Raw genomic sequence first — 23,789 nt, forward strand, 5'->3', positions numbered from 1 at the left:
TTTTTAAGGATTATCAAAAAGTAAGTAGCATTCATGATCATTTAGATGAAAAATTTTAAGCCCAGTCTGGCTTTACTTTGCAAGGTTCATGCTGATCTGTTTCCCTTGCCATTGGAGTTATATGCTTTAAGAAATGAAATATAATTTTTGGTTATTTAGGCTGTGTGCAGTGGCTTACAACTGTAATCCTAACTCTTTGGGAGGCCAAGGTGGGCTGATCACTTGAGTCCATGAGTTCGAGACCAGCCTGGGCAACATGGCAAAAACCCCATCTCTACAAGAAAAAAAAAAAAAAAAAACACGCAAAAAGCCAGGGGTGGTGGTGCGCACCTGTAGTCCCAACTATTTGGGAGACTGAGGTGGGAGGATCCCTTCAGCCTGGGAGGTGGGAGTTGCAGTGAGCTGAGATGGAGCCACTGTACTTCAGCCCGGGTGACATAGCTAGACCTTGTGTCATTAAAAAAATAAAATAAAAAGGTTATTTAAAAGAAAATGTTATCCAAAGTCAGTTTTAGTTGCTCTTTTGCGTTTTTGATGCCATTACTACCTCTTTTAGATAGGTAATCCAGAATGGATTATTTTAACAACAGCGTCTTTAAAATTTAAGTTACTTGCTTGGCTGTGCGGTTTGTATGATTACAGTTCAACTTAGAAAATGTTCTCCAATAATGAGTTGCTCTTAATTTAATCAAATTGCTAAGGCCTAATATTACTATAAACCAACTTGGTAGTGAATTTGCATGTTTATGTTATACAGGTTATTATCTAGTAAGTGAATACTTTAATTCATATAGAAATGATTACTGGACTTTGTTTACAGAAGGCCACAAAAAAAACTGATAAACCCAGACAAGATGATAAAGATGATCTAGATGTAACAGAGCTCACTAATGAAGATCTTTTGGATCAGCTTGTGAAATACGGAGTGAATCCTGGTCCTATTGTGGGTAAGTTGATAAAATTTCAAGTATAGTATCTTTTCTCTGAAGCAGGACCCCAAATTATTTTCTCCTTTTGTTTAGCAGTTAGTTTAGGTTCTAAGGACTGGTTTGTCATTAATCATTTGTATCAGCAGAACCTGTGTTTCTTTGACTCTAAATGAGTGAAATAAAATGAGAGGATTGAATTAGATAATCTCCAAAATTACCTCTATTGTTGAGATTGTGTTTTTTTTTTTTTTTTTTTGAGACAGTCTCGCTGTTGCCCAGGCTGGAGTGCAGTGGCGTAATTTTGGCTCACTGCAAGCTCCGCCCCCTGGGGGTTCACGCCATTCTCCTGCCTCAGCCTCCCGAGTAGCTGGGACTACAGGCGCCCCCCACCTCGCCCAGCTAATTTTTTGTATTTTTAGTAGAGACGGGGTTTCACTGTGTTAGCCAGAATGGTCTCGATCTCCTGACCTCGTGATCCACCCGCGTCGGCCTCCCAAAGTGCTGGGATTACAGGCGTGAGCCACCGCGCCCGGCCGAGATTGTTTTATATATCGTACTTCTTTTTTTTTTTTTTTTTTCTTTTGGGTTTTGTTTTGTTTTTTGTTTTTTTGAGATGGAGTCTTGCTCTGTCGCCCAGGCTGGAGTGCAGTGACGCGATCTTGGCTCCCTGCAAGCTCTGCCTCCCGGGTTCATGCCATTCTGCCTCAGCCACCCGAGTAGCTGGGACTACAGGTGCCCGCTGCCACGCCTGGCTAATTTTTTGTATTTTTCGGTAGAGACGGGGTTTCACCATGTTAGCCAGGATGGTCTCGATCTCTTGACCTTGTGATCCGCCTGCCTCAGCCTCCCAAAGTGCTGGGATTACAGTTGTGAGCCACCGTGCCCAGCCACTTATATCATACTTCTGCTGAGACATGGGTCTTATATGACAATTGAGGAAAATCTGAGGTAACATAGCTGGGCACATTTGCCCAAATAAATGAGTTAATGGCTGGGTGCAGTAGCTCACACCTGTAATCCCAACACTTTGGGAGGCCAAGATGGGAGGATTGCTTGTGCCCACGAGTTCAAGACCAGCATGAGCAACATAGGGAGATCCCATCTCTGCAGAAAATTTTAAAATTAGCACTGTGTGGTGTCACAAATCTATTGTCCCAGCTACTTAGGAGGCTGAGGCAGAAGGATTGCTTGAGATGGTGGGCAGGGGGGTCAAGGTTGCAGTGAGCCGTGATAGCTACTGTACTTCAGCCAGGGGCAGTGGAGCAAGACCCTGTCTCAAAAAAAAAAAATAAGTAAATAAAGGAAAAAAGAAAAAGTGAGTTAGTGGCAGACTTTCTTAATGAGGTTATTAAATTTTTTTTTTTTTTGAGACGGGGTTTCAGTCTTGTCACCCAGGCTAGAGTGCAATGGTGTGATCTTGGCTCACTGCAACCTCTGCCTCCCAGGTTCAAGCAGTTCTCCAGCCTCAGCTTCCCGAATAGCTGGGATTATAGGCACCTGCCACCATGCCCGGCTAATTTTTGTATTTTTAGTAGAGATGGGGTTTTGCCATGTTGGTCAGCCTGGTCTGAAACTCCTGACCTCAGGTGATCCCCCCCACCTCAGGCTCCCAAAGTGCTGGGATTACAGGTGTGAGCCACCGCGCCAAGCCCCTTTTTAATTTATCATTAAAAGTACCCTTTTGAAAGTCCTGTCATGATTGGAATTGAAGAATTATACCCTTAAAAAACAAAAACCTATGACTAAATACACTGGATTTCCATCGTTGTATTACTTTTAGGTGATGAAAATTTTGCAGTGTTGATTATGGCTTAGTTTTGGAGGGTCTTAGCAATAACCTCAAGATGAGAAAATTCCATTTTAATTTATTTTATTTTATTTTTTTTGACAGGCTCTTGCTCTGTTGTCCACGCTGGAGTGCAGTGGCACAGTCATGGCTTACTGCAGCCTCAACCTGGGCTCAAGCAGTCCCACCTCAGCCTTTCAAGTAGCTGGGAACACAGGCACGTGCCACCATTCCCGGCTAATTTTTGTAGTTTTTGTAGGGATGGGGGCACACTATATTGCCCAGGGTGGTCTTGAACTCCTGGGCTCAAGCAGTCCTCCTACCTAGGCCTCCCTAAGTCCTAGGCTTACAGGCATGAGTCACTGCGTCTGGTCTTGATCTTCTAAGTTACATAAAATTGTGGACACTAGAGATTTGGTAGGTTTTGCTATAGGTATAGTTGCAAATAAGTATTTAGAATATTTTGTTTTAATGTATAAGCTGCTTCCAAATAATCATAAGCTTACTCATATACAGTCACCAACAGATACATAACACTTTTAAAAAAATTTTTGTTTAAAGTTCTAAAAGGCCTGGGCATGGTAGTTCATGCCTGTAATCCCAACACTTTGGGAGGCCAAGGTGGTGGAATTGCTTGAGCTCAGGAGTTGAAGAGCAGCCTGGGCAACATAGTGAAACCTTGTCTCTATTTAAAAAAAAAAAATTAGCCAGGCATGTAGTGCACACTTAGTCCCAGCTACTCAGGAGGCAAAGGCGAGAGGATTGCTTGAGCCCACAAGTTCAAGGTTGCAGTGAGCTATGATCGCACCACTGTACTGCAGCCTGGGCAACAGAGCAAGACCTTGTCTCAAAAAAAAAAAAAAAAAATTCCAAAAGGGAGACACTGAAAAATGTGTGTTATAATATCAGCATACATTAAGTTATATGTTGATATATGACCTGTTCATCTTAAGGCTATTTATATAACATTTCTGGACACATGTTGCTTCTAAAAAATATCCATTATCATTTTGCTCATCTTACAGGAGTTAAGGAAAGATAACACAGTTAATGTAAAACAAAATAAAATCTATTTTGGTTTTAAACGGTCACTGATATTCAAATGTGTTAAGAATTTGTAATCAATTTTGCTTTGTGATATGTGTTTTCCATAAAAGGTCATTTTAACTGCAAAGTTGTTATATTTAAATCTGATTTACAGAACTTTTCTTTTCCCCATAACTGAATACAGGCATATTAATGTCTTAGAGTTGCGGAAGTTTAATCATAGTTATTTTTCATAGAGGTAAATCCACTTACATGTGATTTTTTCTACCTTGGCAAGTACTATTACGTAGTAGTAGAGAAAATAAATGCAAGACTTCAGTCAAAAATAGTTATACATGGCTTTTCAGTAGAGGGTCTATAGTAAGGCCTGTATTAATCTACTGTGTATTTCATGCTATTAAAAGAAATGTCGTTTCCCAAAAAACCACCTGTTGTGAAAAGAGTGCATTATATAGTTGTGTAGAATGCAATGGTGCGATATCAGCTCACCGCAACCTCCATCTCCTGGGTTCAAGCAGTTCTCCTGCCTCAGCCTCCTGAGTGTCTGGGATTACAGGCGCCCACTACCAGGCCCAGCTAATTTTTTGTATTTGTGGTAGTGACGGGGTTTCACCATGTTGGTCAGGCTTGTCTTGAACTGCTGACCTTAGGTGATCCACTCACCTTGGCCTCTGGAAGTGCTGGGATTATAGGCATCAGCCACCACGTCCTTTTTTTTTTTTAATTTTTATTTATTTATTTATTTATTTTTTAGACAGCGTCTTACTTCCTCTCCTAGCTGGACAGTGGTGCGATCTCAGCTCACTGCAACCTCTGCCTCCCAATTTCAAGTGATTCTCCTGTCTCAGCCTCCCAAGCAGCTGGGATCACAGGCGTGTGCCACCATGCCTGGCTAATTTTTGTATTTTTAGTAGAGATACAGTTTACCTATGTTGGCCAGGCTGATTTCGAACTCCTGACCTCAGGTGATGCACCCGCCTCGGCCTCTCAAAGTGGTGGGTTTACAGTCGTGAGCCACTATGTCTGGCTACATTATATAGTATTTTTTTTTTAAGAACTCGAGTTTAGAAAAAGGGTGAAAATAGCTTAAAATGTTGCTGAAGATAGTGTCTGAGCTGCACCCTAAATGAAACAATTCAAGTACTAAAGCAAGTTCTGCCTTAATCCAGGAACAACCAGGAAGCTATATGAGAAAAAGCTTTTGAAACTGAGGGAACAAGGAACAGAATCAAGATCTTCTACTCCTCTGCCAACAATTTCTTCTTCAGCAGAAAATACAAGGCAGAATGGAAGTAATGATTCTGACAGATACAGTGACAATGAAGAAGGTAAAATTTTAAATGATGTTAATCAAATGTATGTAATTTTTTCACACTCAAGATACAGTGACCACGAAGAAAGTAAAATTTAAAACAATATTGGCAAGATACACAAATTTTATTCATGTCATTAGAGTAATTCTGTAATTTGATTTAAATACATTTTATTGAAAATTCTAAGAAACAACATAGTACAAATTCATGATTTTCCATTACCTGAAATTGCAAGTTAACTTTGCCTTTTTTGCTTCAAATCTCATTTTTCTGAGAGAATAAAGTATTACAAGTAAAGGCAAAGTTCCTTTTACTTACCTGTACCTATCACCTCCACAGAAGTAACTACTATTATTAATTCAATGCCCATCTTTCAAGTTTTATATTTCACATACACATCTGTCTAATACATGGTATTATTTTATACTTTAAGAATAAAAAACTTAAACAATATGCTAAATCTTATCACTTGCTCTTTCTTACTCCATTATTTTTGAAATCTAATCCTATTACATATCTGTTTATTCTTCATAATTAATACATAGTGGTAGCATTTAAATATGGCATATTTTCTCTGTTCTCTATTGATAGGCATTTAAATTGTTCACAATTTTTGTTAATTTGACCTCAAGGCAACTTTAAAGCAAATATTTTGACTATATTTTTAGTAGACTATATAGTATCTTAAAATTTGATCATGATGTTTAAAATTTTTTTGAGGATAGTACGTGAAATAAATGTCCTTTAAAAATTATAAGTACAACTTGATTTTTGTAAACTTTTAATTAATATGACTTGTGATTATTTATTTTGATCCAGATTGTTTATATCTCAATAAGCTTTGTCTACCAGGGCAAATCTGGCAGATTAGTTCAGAATATGAAATTATAGAGTCTTTTCCTTTGGCAGCACTATTTTTAGCAAAGAGGCAAAGAATAAAATCAGCTCAAACACAGGTAATGCTTAAACTTCCTGCCTCTTTTGCCTCTACAGGAAAGAAGAAAGAACACAAGAAAGTGAAGTCCACTAGGGATTTTGTTCCTTTTTCTGAACTTGGAACTACTCCCTCTGGTGGTGGATTTTTTCAGGGTATTTCTTTTCCTGAAATCTCCACCCGTCCTCCTTTGGGCAGTACCGAACTACAGGCAGCTAAGAAAGTACATACTTCTAAGGGAGACCTACCTAGGGAGCCTCTTGTTGCCACAAACTTGCCTGGCAGGGGACAGTTGCAGAAGTTAGCCTCTGAAAGGAATTTTTTTATTTCATGCAAGTCTAGCCATGATAGGTGTTTAGAGAAAAGTTCTTCGTCATCTTCTCAGCCTGAACACAGTGCCATGTTGGTCTCTACTGCAGCTTCTCCCTCACTGATTAAAGAAACCACCACTGCTTACTATAAAGACATGGTAGAAAATATTTGCGTTAGAGAGAAAAGTGGAATTCAACCATTATGTCCTGAGAGGTCCCATATTTCAGATCAATCGCCTCTCTCCAGTAAAAGGAAAGCACTAGAAGAGTCTGAGAGCTCACAACTAATTTCTCCGCCACTTGCCCAGGCAATCAGAGATTATGTCAATTCTCTGTTGGTCCAGGGTGGGGTAGGTAGTTTGCCTGGAACTTCTAACTCTACACCCCCACTGGATGTAGAAAACATACAGAAGAGAATTGATCAGTCTAAGTTTCAAGAAACTGAATTCCTGTCTCCTCCACGAAAAGTCCCTAGACTGAGTGAGAAGTCAGTGGAGGAAAGGGATTCAGGTTCCTCTGTGGCATTTCAGAACATACCTGGATCCGAACTGATGTCTTCTTTTGCCAAAACTGTTGTCTCTGATTCACTCACTACCTTAGGTCTAGAAGTGTCTAAGCAATCACAGCGTGATAAAACAGATGCCTCAGAACTATCTTTTCCCTTCCATGAATCTGTTTTAAAAGTAATTGAAGAAGAATGGCAGCAAGTTAACAGGCAGCTGCCTTCACTGGCATGCAAATATCCAGTTTCTTCCAGAGAGGCAACACAGATATTATCAGTTCCAAAAGTAGATGATGAAATCTTAGGGTTTATTTCTGAAGCCACTCCACTAGCAGGTATTCAAGCAGCCTCCACTGAGTCTTGCGATCAACAGTTGGACTTAGCATTCTGTAGAGCATATGAAGCTGCAGCATCAGCATTGCAGATTGCAACCCACACTGCCTTTGTAGCTAAGGCTATGCAGGCAGACATTAGTCAAGCTGCACAGATTCTTAGCTCAGATCCTGGTCGTACCCACCAAGCACTTGGGATTCTGAGCAAAACATATGATGCGGCCTCATACATTTGTGAAGCTGCATTTGATGAAGTGAAGATGGCTGCCCATACCATGGGAAATTCCACTGTAGGCCGTCGATACCTCTGGCTGAAGGATTGCAAAATTAATTTAGCTTCTAAGAATAAGCTGGCTTCCACTCCCTTTAAAGGTGGAACATTATTTGGAGGAGAAGTATGCAAAGTAATTAAAAAGCGTGGAAATAAACACTAGTAAAATTAAGAACAAAAAGACATCTATCTTATCTTTCAGGTACTTTTATGCCAACATTTTCTTTTCTGTTAAGGTTGTTTCAGTTTCCAGATAGGGCTAATTACAAAATGTTAAGCTTCTACCCATCAGATTACAGTATAAAAGTAATTGCCTGTGTAGAACTACTTGTCTTTTTTAAAGATTTGCATAGATAGGAAGCCTGGTACAAACAATTTAAAGCTTTCTAGATCACATATTAGTCTCTAAATTGTTTTCTATTTCCTGCTTTACTTATGCTTTTGCAATTCTCCAAAACTAAGAAAATTCTAATTAGGATAAAAGGAGTATTTACTGTTTAATAGAATAATATGCATCTTCCTTTATACCTAGGACAGAATTAAACATTTGTTACACATTCAGAACAGTGATTTTGTTCTTTTTGATACTTTTATGTCAGTATCTTTTCACGTTCCATAACTTGTCCATATTTTTGCTCATATTTTCTTACTTTTGCTTGTTATTTATTCGTGTCTGCAACATCAATCATAGTAGTCTAGATCAATGCAACTCAAAGCACCAGTCTACAAACTGTTACTTATCCACAGGCAAGATAAGTATGCACAAGAATTTAAATCTAGACATACTTTTTAGGTCAATGACAGGATTTGACTTTTTAGCAAAATTTTATTAATAGCTAAAGCAATGTATTGATTTACACTCTGATGCAAGTAATTTATCTCTTCATTGACGGGTAGCAACCAATTCATGGACCAGTACCATGGACCACACTTTGAGAAACACTTCTTTGGATAATAATAGATATCCTGGGATAGTGCATGTTCACCATCTATTTTGTCAGATAATGGGGCTTTTTAAAAAATAATACTTTGCTTTCATGATATATTGTATTTTGTGGAAAGTTAAGTTTAGCAATATAGACTCTAAAAGCAAATTAAATTTTTTTAAAGCCATAAGAAATTATACTATATCCCAGTATCTGTATGTCTGTATAAAGCAGTGTATTACCATCTTTTCATTTCTATGATTGTAAGATAAGAGTCTTAACTGCAGAGGTATTGTGGAAAATAGTATCCTTAAGCATAATAAAATATGGTCTCTTGGGTACTCCCTCTGGCCATTACGACATTCTTAGATTATATGTGTCCATCTTTGCAGCTTTCTGAGAGTAATTTTATTTGTTGTCTTCTGAAATGTACATGTATACATGTACCTACTGAGTGCTATGTGATTTTTAAAAATGTATTACTGTAGAATGCTTCTGCAAATTCAATAAAGTTGTGAAATTTGAACAGTGTTGTGTGGTCTCCAGAAACATGTTCTGTGTGCTTTATTCTTGGAGTTGCAACAAGTTACACATTTGTATATGAACACCCCTTTTCCATTTCATCATTGAAACTCACTTTGACATTTCAGTGGTATAATTGAAAATATTCTGATTATTGTATGGTTTTTTTTCTGTTTGAGGACCATGTTTTTATTGACTGTTGGAATCTAAACTTATAAGAGGAATTAATCTGTAACCAGATACCTTATTTGTTTAATCGATTTCTATTCCACTACTAATGGTTTTTTTTACTTTGTGCTTTCTAGTTCTTAGATTCTGAGTTAACAAAGCATAAAATAGATTTTATATTGCTGGGGGTTGTACCAAACGTAGATATATTGACAGATCCATTGATAGAAGTGTTGGGAGATGGACTCGAAATCTTAGTCCTAAATAAAGATTGAACTGTTTAAACTAACTTGGTAAAAATCACTGTTCTTTTCTGGGAAACCTGCAAGTATTAAATAGATTCTGTACTAACTACTGTTAACACTGGAAAGTTAGCAAGACACATAGAGATGTCTTGACCACTTTTTCACATAAGTTCAGAGTTCATGTAAAACTTTAGAATTGACTTCCTTTCTGTCTCTTTGATAAGAAAGTAATCTAACTTAAATTTTTGGTAGTAGAAGTTTTAGAAGTAATAACTGACTTATTAATTTTGCTCTACCATGATAAATGTCTACAAAAAGGGATTTTTTTTTTTTTTTTTTTGAGATGAAGTTTCGCTCTTGTCCCCAAAGCTGGAGTGCAATGGCATGATCTTGGCTTGCCGCAACCTCTGCCTCCTGGGTTCAAGCGATTCTCCTGCCTCAGCCTCCTGAGTAGCTGGGATTACAGGTGCCTGCCACCAACCCTGGCTAATGTTTGTATTTTTAGTAGAGACGGGGTTTCACCATGTTGGCCAGGATGGTCTTGAGCTGACCTCAGGTGATCTGCCCACCTCAGCCTTCCAGAGTGCTGGGATTACAGGCGTGAGCCACCATGCCCGGCCAGGGATGTTAACTAAAATCAGTCTTCAAAACCTAGATCTTCAAATGATGATGAAATTAAGACTAGGAGACTGGAATATTGAAGCCTATTAAAAAATACATATCCTTGCATTGTTAGGTTAATAACTATCATGGTGACAAGTCAAGTATATAAGTATTGACTTCTCTTCAAAGAAATGTTATTTTTATTATAAGGAATGGGACAAGAAGTGACCTGTGATTGGTCATATTTTTCCGTGAACAAGATTCCTTATTTACCTGAGTTGTACCTAGGTTTTTTGTAACTACATCAAAAAAGCTTTTATACTGTACTTATTAATGTTATGACAGTTACCATTTATTGTTACAGAAGCTTGGTACTATATGGAATTTTTTCATTTTTAAAATTTCCCTTCTCTATTCCAAATTTTAATTTAGTAAGCCAACCTTTGCTGTACAGTAGTAGTATACTGTATGGACAAAACAATGGTAACAACTATGTATTTTAAAAGGCCTTTTTCCACATCTAAATTGTTCTTACTGAAAAGCTTTCGTGGGAGCATTTTGAATTCACTTCATGTTCAAAGCTGTGAGTCCCAGATAAAGGAGAGGAGAATAGGTAGGAAGAAGTGGTTGTCAGATGAAAGGGTAAGGGAGATAAGCAAAAATGGGATAAACAGTTTTCAAGACAAATTGCAGTTAAACAATTTTGGACTAGTGAGGCATTACCAGTAGACTTGTTTTTTACCTTTTAATGTGCCTAAAACCAGGGTTCCCGATTAATGTTAGGATAACATCATCGTTTATTGAGTGTTTCAGAGAGTAATGGTTTCTCCAATGTTATTTCCAGACTCTAAAATAGAGCTCAAGCTTGAGAAGAGAGAACCACTAAAGGGCAGAGCAAAGACTCCAGTAACACTCAAGCAAAGAAGAGTTGAGCACAATCAGGTATCTTTAGTTTTATTATCACCGTGTACAGGTATAAATAACCTCCTGACAACACTAATCCGTGTCTTAGCCTTTAATGGTTGACACCCACATTCCAGCACACTCAATAAACTTAATTCTGTTGTTAAATGATACTAAAAATCTAAACTTTGTGGGTTTTGTCAGTAGTGTAGCCTGTGATTACAGCAAAAGCAAATTTTTAATGTCTCATTTGTGTTTGAGTCTGTGCTAGATGTAGTTCAATGCCAGTTATACAGCGTTTTGAAAGATATTTTAAAAGGTGGAAATATCTAGACACTTTGGATACAATTTCTTTAAAAAGCAATGGAAAGGTTTTATATTTATGTCTTTGTCTCTAGATTTCTGAGTTTGATTTTATGTTTGCCTGTCTTGTCTTCTGTGATTCTTTCCTAAACTCAGAAGCTAGTCTGGTCCTAAGACCACAGTTTTCTTTCCTTATTTCAGATGAAAATTTACCTTTTCTATTGTGGAAGAGGCGTTTCAGTTTTTCAAAAGGGAAATGTAGGAAACTAAGGAGAAAATAAGTATAGGTATAAATGAACAGAGAACAAATTATTGACTAACCTAGTATTGTTTACAGAGAACAAAGTATTGACTAATGTAGCATTGATTTGGCTGATGCTTTATAAGATAGGTATTCCTAGAGTCATTTTCCTTACCCCTACTATGTCTAGCTGGAAGATTTGTCCAGTTGGTTATTTTTTCCATCTCCTATTTATCACTTTTTTTGTTTGTTTGTTTGTGACTGAGTTTCGCTCTTGTCACCCAGGCTGGAGTGCAGTGGCATGATCCCAACTCACTGCAACCTCCACCCTGCCGGGCTCAAGCGATTCTCCTGCCTCAGCCTCCCAAGTAGCTGGGATAACAGGCACATGCCACCACACTCAGCTAATTTTTGTATTTTTAGTAGAGACAGGGTTTCACCGTGTTGGCCAGGCTGGTCTCAAACTCCTGACCTCAGGTGATCCACCTGCATCGGCCTCCCAAAGTGCTGGGATTACAGGCGTGAGCCACCCCGCCCAGCCTGTTTGTCGTTTTAAAATCAAATCCTTAGAGGAATTATTCTTGATTCCTTAAGGCAAGTCAGTCTTTCTCTTCATTTGATGTAGTTGGTAAGTTGAATTTCAGAACGATTTGTTAGAAATGAGCTTTGTGACAAGAACATACAGAGCATTGAATGAATGAAGATTTTGTTAACATGGAACCAAATACTGGAATACATGTTTTATTGTCCTTTTATGTAGTAGTTCTAACAAATAGCTTCAGGAGCATGCTGAAGAATAAGGAAATAGGCCGGGCATGGTGGCTCACGCCTGTAATCCCAGCACTTTGGGAGGCTGAGGCGGGCGGACCACCTGAGGTCCGGAGTTTGAGACCAGCCTGACCAACATGGAGAAACCCCGTCTCTACTAAAAATGCAAAATTAGCTGGGCATGGTGGCGCATGCCTGTAATCCCAGCTACTCAGGAGGCTGAGGCAGGAGAATCGCTTGAACCCGGGAGGCAGAGGTTGCTGTGAGCCGAGATCACGCCATTGCACTCTAGCCTGGGCAACAAGAGCGAAACTCTGTCTCAAAAATAATAAATAAATAAATAAATAAATAAATAAATAAATAAATAAATAAAAAAAAATAGAGATGGTCTAAGGGATAATTGAGTTGGAATCCAAACTGAGGGGCAGAATAAATAGTCAAAGGAGTGTAGGTTTAGATGACAGGCAGAATTAGACAGTGGCTTTATTGCAGAAAATTTAAAACATGTAGAAGAGTGGAGGGAAGAGTTTAATGACCCTCCAGTCATAGATGTGCCACAGTTGTCAGTGTTTTACCAGTTTGGTTTCATCACCCCACACCCTCCAGCTTTTTAAATTACTTTTTTTTTTTTTCGGAGTCTCACTCTGTCGCCCAGGCTGGAGTGCAGTGGCACAATCTCGGCTCACTTGCAGCCTCTGCCTCCTGGGTTCAAGCAGTTCTCCTGCTTCAGCCTCGTGAGTAGCTGGGATTACAGGTTCCTGCCACCATGCCCGGCTAGTTTTTGTATTTTTAGTAGAGACCAGGTTTCACCATGTTGGCCAAGCTGGTCTCGAACTCCTGACCTCAGGTGATCTATCCGCCTTGGCCTCCCAGAGTGCTGGGATTACAGGCATGAGCTACCGTGCCTGGCCCTAAATTGCTTTTGCTTTTTTTGTTTTGCTTTTTCCTGGAGTATATTAAAGCAGTCTTTGACATATTGTTTCACACATTAAAAAGTCAGCATTTTAGCATATATCTCTGAAAGATAAGTGCTGTTCCAGTGACAGTGCCAATATCACACCTAATAAAATTAATAATTTATTTGTATCTAATTCATGTTTAAATTTCTCTAGTTTCAGAAATGTTTCATTTATGATTATGTTATTCAAATCAGGATCCAAACAGGATCCACATATCCGGTTTAATTTTTGGTTGTTTTACTCTCTCAAGTCTGTAGCTATTACCACTGTAACTGTTTCTCTTCCCTCCATTTATTTGGTGAAGAAACCAGGTCATTACAGAATTTCCCAACATTCTGGATTTGTTAGGTTGCTTCTTTATGTCAATTAATTAGCTTCTCTATACGCTGCATTTCCTGTAGAGTGGGTTAGATCTGTAGTGACGCTATGCAGTAGACCTTTCTGTGATAGAAATTTTTCATATCCGTGCTATCCGTTACAGTAGCCACTAGCTATTGAATACTTGGATGGTGACTAGTGAGGCTGAGAAACTCTCAGTTTTTCTTTGCTGTTGTTGTTGTTTTTGTTTTTTTGGTTTTTTTTGAGATGGAATTTCACTCTTGTTGCCAAAGTTGGTGTGATCTCAGCTCTCCACAACCTCTGCCTCCCAAGTTCAAGCGATTCTCCTGCCTCAGCCTCCTGAGTAGCTGGGATTATAGGCATGTGCCACCATGCCCGGCTAATTCTGTATTTTTACTAGAGACGGGGTTTCTCCATGTTGGTCAGGCAGGTCTTGAACTCCCGACCTCAGGTGATCCACCCGCCTCAGCCTCCCAAAGTGCTAGGATTACAGGCGTGAGCCACTGTGCCTGGCCGAAACTATGTTTTAATTTTAATTTAAATTAAATTTAAATGACCATATGTGGCTAGTGGCCTACCATATTAGGACAGCACAGATCCAGAGGGTTGGTCAGATCCACGTTCAGTTTCTTTCACAAGAATACTTAAATGATATTGTGGCCTTCCTATTACATCGTTTTAGGAGATATAGAATGTCTTTCTGGCGATGCTAAAATTAGTAATTGATTAAGATTTTGAAAGGTTAATCCATCTGTTATAAAGATCCACATTGTCCTTTCATTTAATGGTTCTAACAGCCATTGTCATATGATTATTGCCTAGGTCTATTATTTTGAGGTTTTTTATGTATTGGATTTATGATCAGTTACAGTCATCATTCTTTTTTGGTGTTCACATTGTGCTATCTCTAGCCATTAGGAATTACTAAGTTGGATCCTGTATTTTTTAATTCCTTCCCCCATTTATCTTTGATAGTTTCTTGTTTTCTGGAATAGTAAGACGTCCCAGGCTCATGTATACTTCCTGCGTCATACCTGGAATCAGCCATGTTTCCAAGGAACCCTGATCCTTTTAATAGAAAATACTGTTTGGGAGAAGCAATTTGGATGCTGACATGTTCATTCCTACTGGTTGTCATTGTTTCTGGGTCTTTTCAGTAGGTAGTGCTAGGTAAATCATGAATTAATGGTGATATTTCAAATTTACAAATACAGGCTAATTTTGGGTTATGTTATACTTGTATCTTTTTTATCTTATGCTGAATATCTTGGTTCTTCAAATGATATTGTTACTTATGTAAGTATCACAACATATATGTTTTTCTAAATAATACGGTATTACTACTAACAATAAGACTGTTAAATGCAATTTGGGGTTTTGTTTTCCTTGTCTTTAGGACATATCCCACTAGAATGTAAAGTCAAAACACTGTGCTTAAAGTCACTTGAAAGAATTTTTTTGTGTCATACAGCCACCAACTTAATAGTTAGGTTTTTTTGTTCTCTAATGCTAGGATTGCTTTTTCTTTTATTATTTTTTAATGGTGTTGAGAGTATAATGAAATAAGGTAGAGTCAGAATTTTGGCTTCTGTCCTTTTCCCTTCCATCTATAGATAAGCATTTTTATTAAGTTTTGATGTATATTTTGTTTCTTTTTGAAAATATAAGTAAATATATAGATTTTTATATGCTCCCCTTTTACATAAAATGCAGCCTGCTTTGTACATTTCCATTTTTAACCTAAACATGTAACCTAGAGATCACTCCATATCGGAATGTAGCCATCTTCCTCATTGCTTTGTACAACTGCATTTTATGTGTTGCATTTTATGGATGTACTGTAATTTATTTAACCACTCTCCATTTGGTGAATATTTGAGTTGTTTTCAGCTATATGTTATTATGAATAATGCCAGGATGAACCATGGAGCAGCATTTTGCATGTGTCATTGCATATTTTTTGCCAGTTTATCTTGGGGAAGCGTACAAGTAAAATTGCTAGGTAATTTCACCATTACATTTCTCTGCATATGAGTTGAAGCAATTTGCATTCCCACCAGCAATGTTTGAAAGTACTGTTCTCAAATGGAGGAATATGAGGCTGTTTTGTTTTTGTTTTTGTTTTTTTAATAAAAGTATGAGTAACCATATTGGTCATGTTTTACTTAAATTGATAGGCCTTTAAGATGGCTTTTAGTTATCTCAGGAGCTTTAGAAATTATCTATTCCCAGACCTGAAGAGATTCTGATTTAATTGGTTATGGTAGTTGGGGGCATTTGCTTTTTTTTTTTTAAAGCTCTCCTTGATGGTACTGTGCCACAAGGATTGAGAATCTCAGATTATAAAACTACCTTTCTGTCTATTCAAATAGTCGGTAATTTGACTATTAAAAAGCACTTACTCTGGCCAGGTGCAGTGGCTCACACCTGTAATCCCAGCACTTTGGGAGGCCCAGGTGGGTGGATCACCTGAGGTCAGGAGACCAGCCTGGCCAACATGGCAAAACCCTGTCTGTACTGAAAATGCAAAAAAATCAGCCAAGTGTGCTGGTGTGTGCCTGTAATCCCAGCTACTCAGGAGGGTGAGGCAGGAGAATCACTTGAACCTCGCAGGTGGAGCAGTTGCAGTGAGTGGAGGTTGCGGTGAGCGGAGGTTTTTTGGCAATAATTTTGCATTCAGCAAATACTTCCTAATTGATAGGATAAGGAACCCAGAGATTCAGATTGTGACTTAAAACTCTTACAACGTCAATTCCAAATATAGATAAATACAAAACCATGATTTATGAGACTATGTCTGTAACTTGTGGAGTTTTGGTAGTATTACATCCAGCCATTTAGGCGTATTTATTGGATGACCACTCCTGTCACAGGATTAAAGTTTAAAAAAAAAATGTCTTTAAATTTAATAGACATTGACTTGGACATAAAACCATCAGTAATCTAGGTTAAATATTGGCGTGAAAGCAAAAGTGACAACAGAAGGACACTCTACGATAATACTGATCATTGATGGATATTCTCTAGTTAAAAGAATTTAAAAGAATCATCTGGTAATAGCGGCTTCAAAACTGAAAACCTTGCTACTTGGAATGTGGAATTTCGGGCCCTACAGCTACAGAATCAGAATCTGCATTTAACAAAAGCTTCAAGTGATTGATAGGCACATTACAATTTAAGAAGAACTGATCTAATGGGTTTTAAACCAGTATGTAAGAAATGCTGGATTCTTTAAAACGAGGAATGATCAGTGGAACATAGAAATTAATCTGAGACTGAGAATTAATCTGAGGCAGCTGTTTTCTGTCTTTCTATAGTGACATGGATAGCATTGAGATTTGAAAGTGACATTAGGCTTGCATATTGATTAAAGAGTGACCACAGGGTTTTTGTGGCTACCTAATTTTGTATCTGTTTCCAAGAAAAGTTTGACACCTGAGAATTTTTTAGTTCAAAGAAGCTATATGTGGGATTATAATTTAAACTGATTCTACTAAAATGATTCTGACCATATGAAAATAATAATGTTTAATCTATGCTAACAATTACAAAAGTTTGTGTTTTTGTTTTAAAAGGAAACTGACTTATAATAGATGACTTTCTTCTAAGTCATGATCAGTCTGCTTTTTGTTTAGACAGAGATGTAGCTCCAGTACTAGAGCCAAATAGCAAACAGTGAGTCAAAAAGGGAACTGGTGATAGTTGATGTGCTTTTTTTCCCATCATTTTTATGATAATTTGTGAGCTACTATAGGTGGATTCTTTAGTGTATGTTAGCACTTTTTAAGTGTTTTCTGATGCCTAAATATCAGTTCAATTAATACATTTAGGAATATTTTGAGGGCATAGCATTGTTTGTAAATGCTGGCATTTGGAGACTTTTATTTCTTGGCTTCTCAGTATGCCAGTATGGCCGTTATTAAAGTATTTGATGTTAGAATATGACTTGTTAATGTGTTGATGCTTGAATAGAGCTATTCTCAAGCTGGAATAACTGAGACTGAATGGACAAGTGGATCTTCAAAAGGCGGACCTCTGCAGGCATTAACTAGGGAATCTACAAGAGGGTCAAGAAGAACTCCAAGGAAAAGGGTGATGCAAGGCTTATTCCTTAGAATTGGGTTTTCAGATTGGTAGGGTTTTAGTATTATTTTATATTTATTGTTTTTGTTTTGTTTTCAAACTAACAGGTGGAAACTTCAGAACATTTTCGTATAGATGGTCCAGTAATTTCAGAGAGTACTCCCATAGCTGAAACTATAATGGCTTCAAGCAACGAATCCTTAGTAAATATGTTTCATAAACTATACAAGTGGTATTCTTTGTAAATTACCCTTTAATTGGAAATGGGGAGGTGGTGAATTTTGGCAAATCTCAAATTTATATGTTTTTTTTTTTTTAACAGTTTTAAACTGATTTTCCCCATATAGTTCTGAATTTTAGAATTTTCCTATAGTATCCAATTTATGTAAAGAAATCTAATTCATTGTTCAAGAAAGTATAAGGATATTTTTTGTTAAAATATTTGAAGAATGAGGCTTCATATGTGAGGCACTAAGTTGTGTTTGTAGGCTCTTGCTTAAATCTTTACTAAGGGAAAATTTCTAATATTACAGAGATAAAATATCTTTCTTTTCTTTTTAAGTGTCTGTGTTATGTTTGGATAATTCTGAGTCTGAATAATTTGAATCTTGGCAGGTTGTCAATAGGGTGACTGGAAATTTCAAGCATGCATCTCCTATTCTGCCAATCACTGAATTCTCAGACATACCCAGAAGAGCACCAAAGAAACCATTGACAAGAGCTGAAGTAAATGAATACAATTTAGATCGATGCTATCATTGATCTTTCAAAGAGGAAATATTTATTTTATTTTATTTTTTTTGGAGTGGGAGGGAGCAGAGCTTTCTTTATTGGGTGGTGTGTGTAAATATGCATAAATTATTTTAAGGACACTTTTATTAGTGAAAACAGAAATTAACTAATATAGTTTGACATGCTAATACTATCCTCTTGCCACTGTATCCCTCTTAAGTTCCAGTTTTCAAGGGAGTGGTCATTTGTGTTCTGCTTGTAATATGTTCTGTTTGTCATGGATGCAAGTTTTAAAGTGCTGCTGGGCTGTGAGGGAGGCTACACTTCTTTTGTTGACGGGTCAAATAAGAGACTTTAACATAACTTTATGTGGTGCTGGAATGGGTTAACTCCTGTGTAATTAAGCTTGAAAGTACTAACTGCATGGTGCATTTTAATTTGAATGAATCTTTACAAAAGGAGCTGAAACATTTATTACTTTGTTCTGGACATAAAGGTAAACAGTGAAACAAGCTAAACATTTTTTTTTTAATTTGGGCATATTGCATTGACTATAATTTTAAAACATATAATAAAATTTGCTAAAGGTTCATGTTGAGTATCTTCTGTATTTTATCTTTTACTACAGAATTCTTAATAAATGAAGAAACAGTATACTTTTTTTTTTTTTTGAAACGGAGTCTTGCTCTGTTGCCCAGGCTGGAGTACAGTGGCACGATCTCAGCTCACTGCAACCTCCGCCTCCTGGGTTCAAGCGATTCTCCTGCCTCAGCTTCTTGAGTAGCTGGGATAACAGGTGCCCGCCACTATGCCCGGCTGATTTTTGTATTTTTAGTAGAGACGGGATTTCACTATGTTGGTCAGGCTGGTCTCGAACTCCTGACCTCAGGTGATCCACCCGCCTCGGCCTCCTAAAGAGCTGGGATTACAGGTGTGAGCCACCATGCCCAGCCCAACAGTATACTCTTAATAGTAGAAAACAGAAAATCAGTGAGGGAATTAGCATTGCCATGTTAGATTACTGAATTTTTTTCCCCCCAGTTATTTAAATGTGTGGCAGTTTTTCACTCCAATAACCACATATATAAGGTATCTTCAAGAAATTTGAAGAGAGCCTTGGAAGCATGTGGATACCTAGATAATAATTTAGAAATGGCAGCTGTAAAATCTATGATAGATTTAAAGGCATTTTGTTCTCTAAAACTTATTTATGTTTTAATTGTTGCATGTTTACACTAAATTTTAACTTGTGGTTGTTTGTTTGTTTGTTTCTTACTAGGTGGGAGAAAAAACAGAGGAAAGAAGAGTAGAAAGGGATATTCTTAAGGAAATGTTCCCCTATGAAGCATCTACACCAACAGGAATTAGGTATTCAGATACATTTAAACAAGTACTAGTGTATTCTAGTAGAGAATCTTTATTTTTAATTCTTCATCACAAAGTTACTGTACTTCTGCTCAGAATTAAGCTGTTCTTTTGGAGCCAGGTACAATGGTACATGCCTATAGTCCCAGCTACTCAAGAGACTAAGGCAGGTGGATTGCTTGAGCCCAGAAGTTCGAGACCAGTCTGGGCAACATAATGAGACTGTCTACCCACTGACTCTTAAATAAATAAGTGAACGAACTGTTCTTTTGGGAGCAGTTTAATTCCCCTAAGCCCACCAGTAAATATTCTTGAAAGTTGAATGAGTTTCAAAATTGCAATTGGTAAATGGAGGATTTAAAATAAATCACTTACCTACTACTTAATTCATATGTTAAAATCTAAACGAAAATCTAGTGAGAAATACTTTTTTCCCCCCGAGTTTCTCTTTTCTAATTGAAAAGGCTGTGTTTATATACCTTAATTTTTAACTGAAAGAAACACAACCAAAACTGTTTTGTTTTTCCTCTTTACTCCTAAACATGAGCTTTGAAGAGCCTTTAAGAAGGCAGGTTTAGTGACTATCAGTGTTCTGAATATTCTTTTCTAATATGCATCGAACTTTTTTTTTTTTTTTTGGAGACGGAGTTTTGCTCTGTCGCCCAGGCTGGAGTACAGTGGCGTGATCTCAGCTCACTACAACCTCCACCTCCTGGGTTCAAGCGATTCTCCTGCCTCAGCCTCCTGAGTAGCTGGGATTACAGGCACCCACCATCATGCCTGGCTAATTTTTGTATTTTTGTAGAGACAGGGGTTCACCATGTTGGCCAGGCTAGTCTTGAACTCCTGACCTCAGGTGATCTGCTCGCCTTGGCCTCCCAAAGTGCTGGGATTGCAGGCGTGAGCCACCATGCCCGGCCCATCTAACTTTTAAAATAGAAAATGTGTAGAAGTTTTAAATAGGCTGACTGACCTCACTGCTTTATATGTATCAATTTTCTACTGTTACCTCAGGGAATGTGCTTGGAATTAGGAGTGGCAATGACATTTTATGTTATTTCTCTAAATCATGGCTTTATCTAAAATTATTTTTCTCTTCCTCCTTTCACTCCCAACAGTGCTAGTTGCCGCAGACCAATCAAAGGGGCTGCAGGCCGGCCATTAGAACTCAGTGATTTCAGGATGGAGGAGTCTTTTTCATCTAAATATGTTCCTAAGTATGTTCCCTTGGCAGATGTCAAGTCAGAAAAGACAAAAAAGGGACGCTCCATTCCCGTATGGATAAAAATTTTGCTGTTTGTTGTTGTGGCAGTTTTTTTGTTTTTGGTCTATCAAGCTATGGAAACCAACCAAGTAAATCCCTTCTCTAATTTTCTTCATGTTGACCCTAGAAAATCCAACTGAATGGTATCTCTTTGGCACGTTCAACTTGGTCTCCTATTTTTAATAACTGTGTTGAAAAACATTTGTGTACACTTGACTCCAAGAACTAAAAATAATGTGATTTTGCCTCAATAAATGTAGTATTTCATTGAAAAACAAACAAAATATATATAAATGGACTTCATTAAAATGTTTTTGAACTTTGGACTAGTAGGAGATCACTTTGTGCCATATGAATAATCTTTTTTAGCTCTGGAACTTTTTGTAGGCTTTATTTTTTTAATGTGGGCATCTTATTTCATTTTTGAAAAAATGTATATGTTTTTTGTGTATTTGGGAAACAAGAAGGGCGAAACATGATAGTATAATGTGAAGCTACACATTTAAATACTTAGAATTCTTACAGAAAAGATTTTAAGGATTATTCTCTGCTGAATCAAAACTACAAATATGTGAAACATAATGAAATTCAGTAAGAGGAAAAGTAACTTGGTTGTACTTTTTGTAACTGCAACAAAGTTTGATGGTGTTTATGAGGAAAAGTACAGCAATAATCTCTTCTGTAACCTTTATTAATAGTAATATTGTTGTAGCCCTATCATGCTCACTTTTTAAGACACAGTATCATGAAAGTCCTACTTCAGTAAGACCCATTTACATACAGTAGATTTTTAGCAGAGATCTTTTAGCGTAACATACATATTTTAGAGAATTGTTGGCTAGCTATACATGTTTTGAAAAGCTGTTTAGCTAGCTATAAGGCTATAATTGGAAATCTGTATTTTTTATTTACAGCAAAACATTTATTCAGTCATCCTCTTTGCTACCAAAATATGTTTTAGATAAGTGTGTGTATGTTTGTTTAGAAGTTAGAAATTGTAAACACTGGTCTTATGTTTCATTTGGATTCATTATTGCATTGTCTTGTTACCAGAAACAAATTTTGCTAAGCTTTTTTTGCCCTATATTTCCCAGCATAATTTGATTAGAAAGTACAAAAAGGACTGGGCACGGTGGCTTACGCCTGTAATCCCAGCACTTTGGGAGGCTAGGGCGGGTGGATCACGAGGTCAAGAGATCAAGACCATCCTGCCAACATGGTGAAACCCCGTCTCTACTAAAAATACAAAAAATTAGCTGGGCGTGGTGATGCGCACCTATAGTCCCATCTACTAGGGAGACTGAGGCAGGAGAATTGTTTGAACCCAGGAGACAGAGGTTGCAATGAGCCGAGATTACGTCACTGCACTCTAGCCTGGCGACAGAGCGAGACTCCATCTCAAAAACAAAAAAGAAAGTACAAAAAGTACTTGCTTTTATATTACATCATAAGTGGTAGTTAATTAAGTTGTATACTCTAAATAAGAGGTGGGCATTATGATTATTTTTTATTTATTTTATTTTATTTTTTTTTTGAGATGGAGTCTCGCTCTTGTCACCTAGACTGTAGTGCAGTGGCACGATCTGGGCTTGGTGCAACCTCTGCCTCCCAGGTTCAAGCAATTTTCCTGCCTCGGCAGAGACGGGGTTTCACCATGTTGGCCAGGCTGGTCTCGAACCCCTGACCTCAAGTGATCTGCCCGCCTCAGCTTCCCAAAGTGCTGGGATTACAGGTGTGAGCCACTGCGCCCGGCCAGCATTATGATTTTGTGTACTCTTGAAATGGTTATCTTTGTGGTTGATTTTTTTTTTTTTTAAGCTGAAACTTACCTCATGAATAACTTGGTTAAAGTAGTAGGTGATTAAAATTTCAATAGAATCAAATGAAACAAAAATTTTAAACCGACTCATTTGAGTTTCAACTTTACAGTCATTGACCATAAAGCACACTAAAAATGTAAGTTATTTTTAAATGCATCTGAAATAAAAATACTTATTAAAAAGGAAGAAGCTGAAGATGTATATTTAGACCAGCACACAATTTTGATTTCAATTAGCCTTATTCTAATATTTAGCTTTTAGATCTTTCATACACATTTTCACATACTTTGCAGTTGAGACCAGAAAGACTTGTAGGTCTTCCTGCAGAATGAGTGGGTCCTTGCAAAGTGAGTGGGAAACTTACTCCTAGATCAGAAATGTTTGCCTCTCTGAGTAAAATGTTTCTTTGAGATGAGCCATAGAGGGGGCACCTTTTACTCAACTTTTCTTTGTTTTGAAACTTTGTTTCCCATATTGTTTTCAGCCTTTTGTTTACAATTAGAAATTGTGAGAAGCTTCATTTAGTGTTTAAAAATGTGGGGAGATAAATCAGACTTAACATGTATGTAAGATCAATTCACTTAAAAGTATGGTCCAAATAGCAAAAATGGACCAGGTGAAACATGTAGTCATTTTTTAAAAACATGTACTCGGTCTTTTGTGTGTGTCTGTTTTATTCCATTAGAATAAATGTGTCCTTGATGTAAATGCAAAGCATTTCTTCCTGATTAAATTGTAGATGTAGACTTTACAGTATAATTCAATAATAAAAAGTAATTAACCTCTAGTTTTGTCGCTGCATAAATGGTTTTCAGATAGCACAAACTATGATTTCTGGATAACATTTCTTATGTGGTATTTATGGATTATTGTGTTTTATTTCAGTCTGTTCATATGTTTTACTTCTTATCATTGTAATCAGGTTCTCATTTATTCAAAGGTAAGCAACGTGTAGCTATTGTACTCACAGAATGACATTAAGAAGCGCTCCAAGGCACCTCTCCCACACCTAGTTCCTTTTTCCCACCAGTTTTACTGTCTTTAGTGTTTACCTATGACCCTTATGATTGTTAGTCTTGCTGTGAGACTAAGCCAGTGTCACTGTGATACGTCATGGAGCTGT

General features: G+C 37.4%; 1 protein-coding gene across 15 annotated transcripts in view; it reads left to right on the plus strand.

The window, feature by feature from the left end:
- The window catches only part of TMPO (thymopoietin), a 38,772-nt gene extending 15,319 nt beyond the window's left edge, over positions 1–23,453 (plus strand). Inside the window, exons 2-10 of one of the 15 annotated variants that reach the window (XR_010114903.1) lie at positions 821–947; positions 4,932–5,090; positions 10,734–10,831; positions 17,375–17,494; positions 17,593–17,688; positions 18,101–18,211; positions 19,497–19,585; positions 20,701–21,978; positions 22,579–23,453. Coding sequence is in view for 4 of the 15 variants with exons in the window: in XM_055238669.2 (XP_055094644.1) it covers positions 821–947; positions 4,932–5,090; positions 6,069–7,588 (1,806 nt within the window). In the remaining 11 variants the exon portion in view is untranslated. Of the gene's footprint in view, positions 1–820; positions 948–4,931; positions 5,091–6,068; positions 8,878–10,733; positions 10,832–17,374; positions 17,495–17,592; positions 17,689–18,100; positions 18,212–19,496; positions 19,586–20,700 lie in introns of those variants that run through there. The other 14 variants (XR_010114904.1, XR_010114905.1, XR_010114906.1 and 11 more) reach the window with 14 other exon arrangements.
- The last annotated feature ends 336 nt before the right edge of the window (positions 23,454–23,789 follow it).

This window comes from Symphalangus syndactylus, chromosome 13, assembly GCF_028878055.3.
Source record: "Symphalangus syndactylus isolate Jambi chromosome 13, NHGRI_mSymSyn1-v2.1_pri, whole genome shotgun sequence".
NCBI lineage: Eukaryota > Metazoa > Chordata > Mammalia > Primates > Hylobatidae > Symphalangus > Symphalangus syndactylus.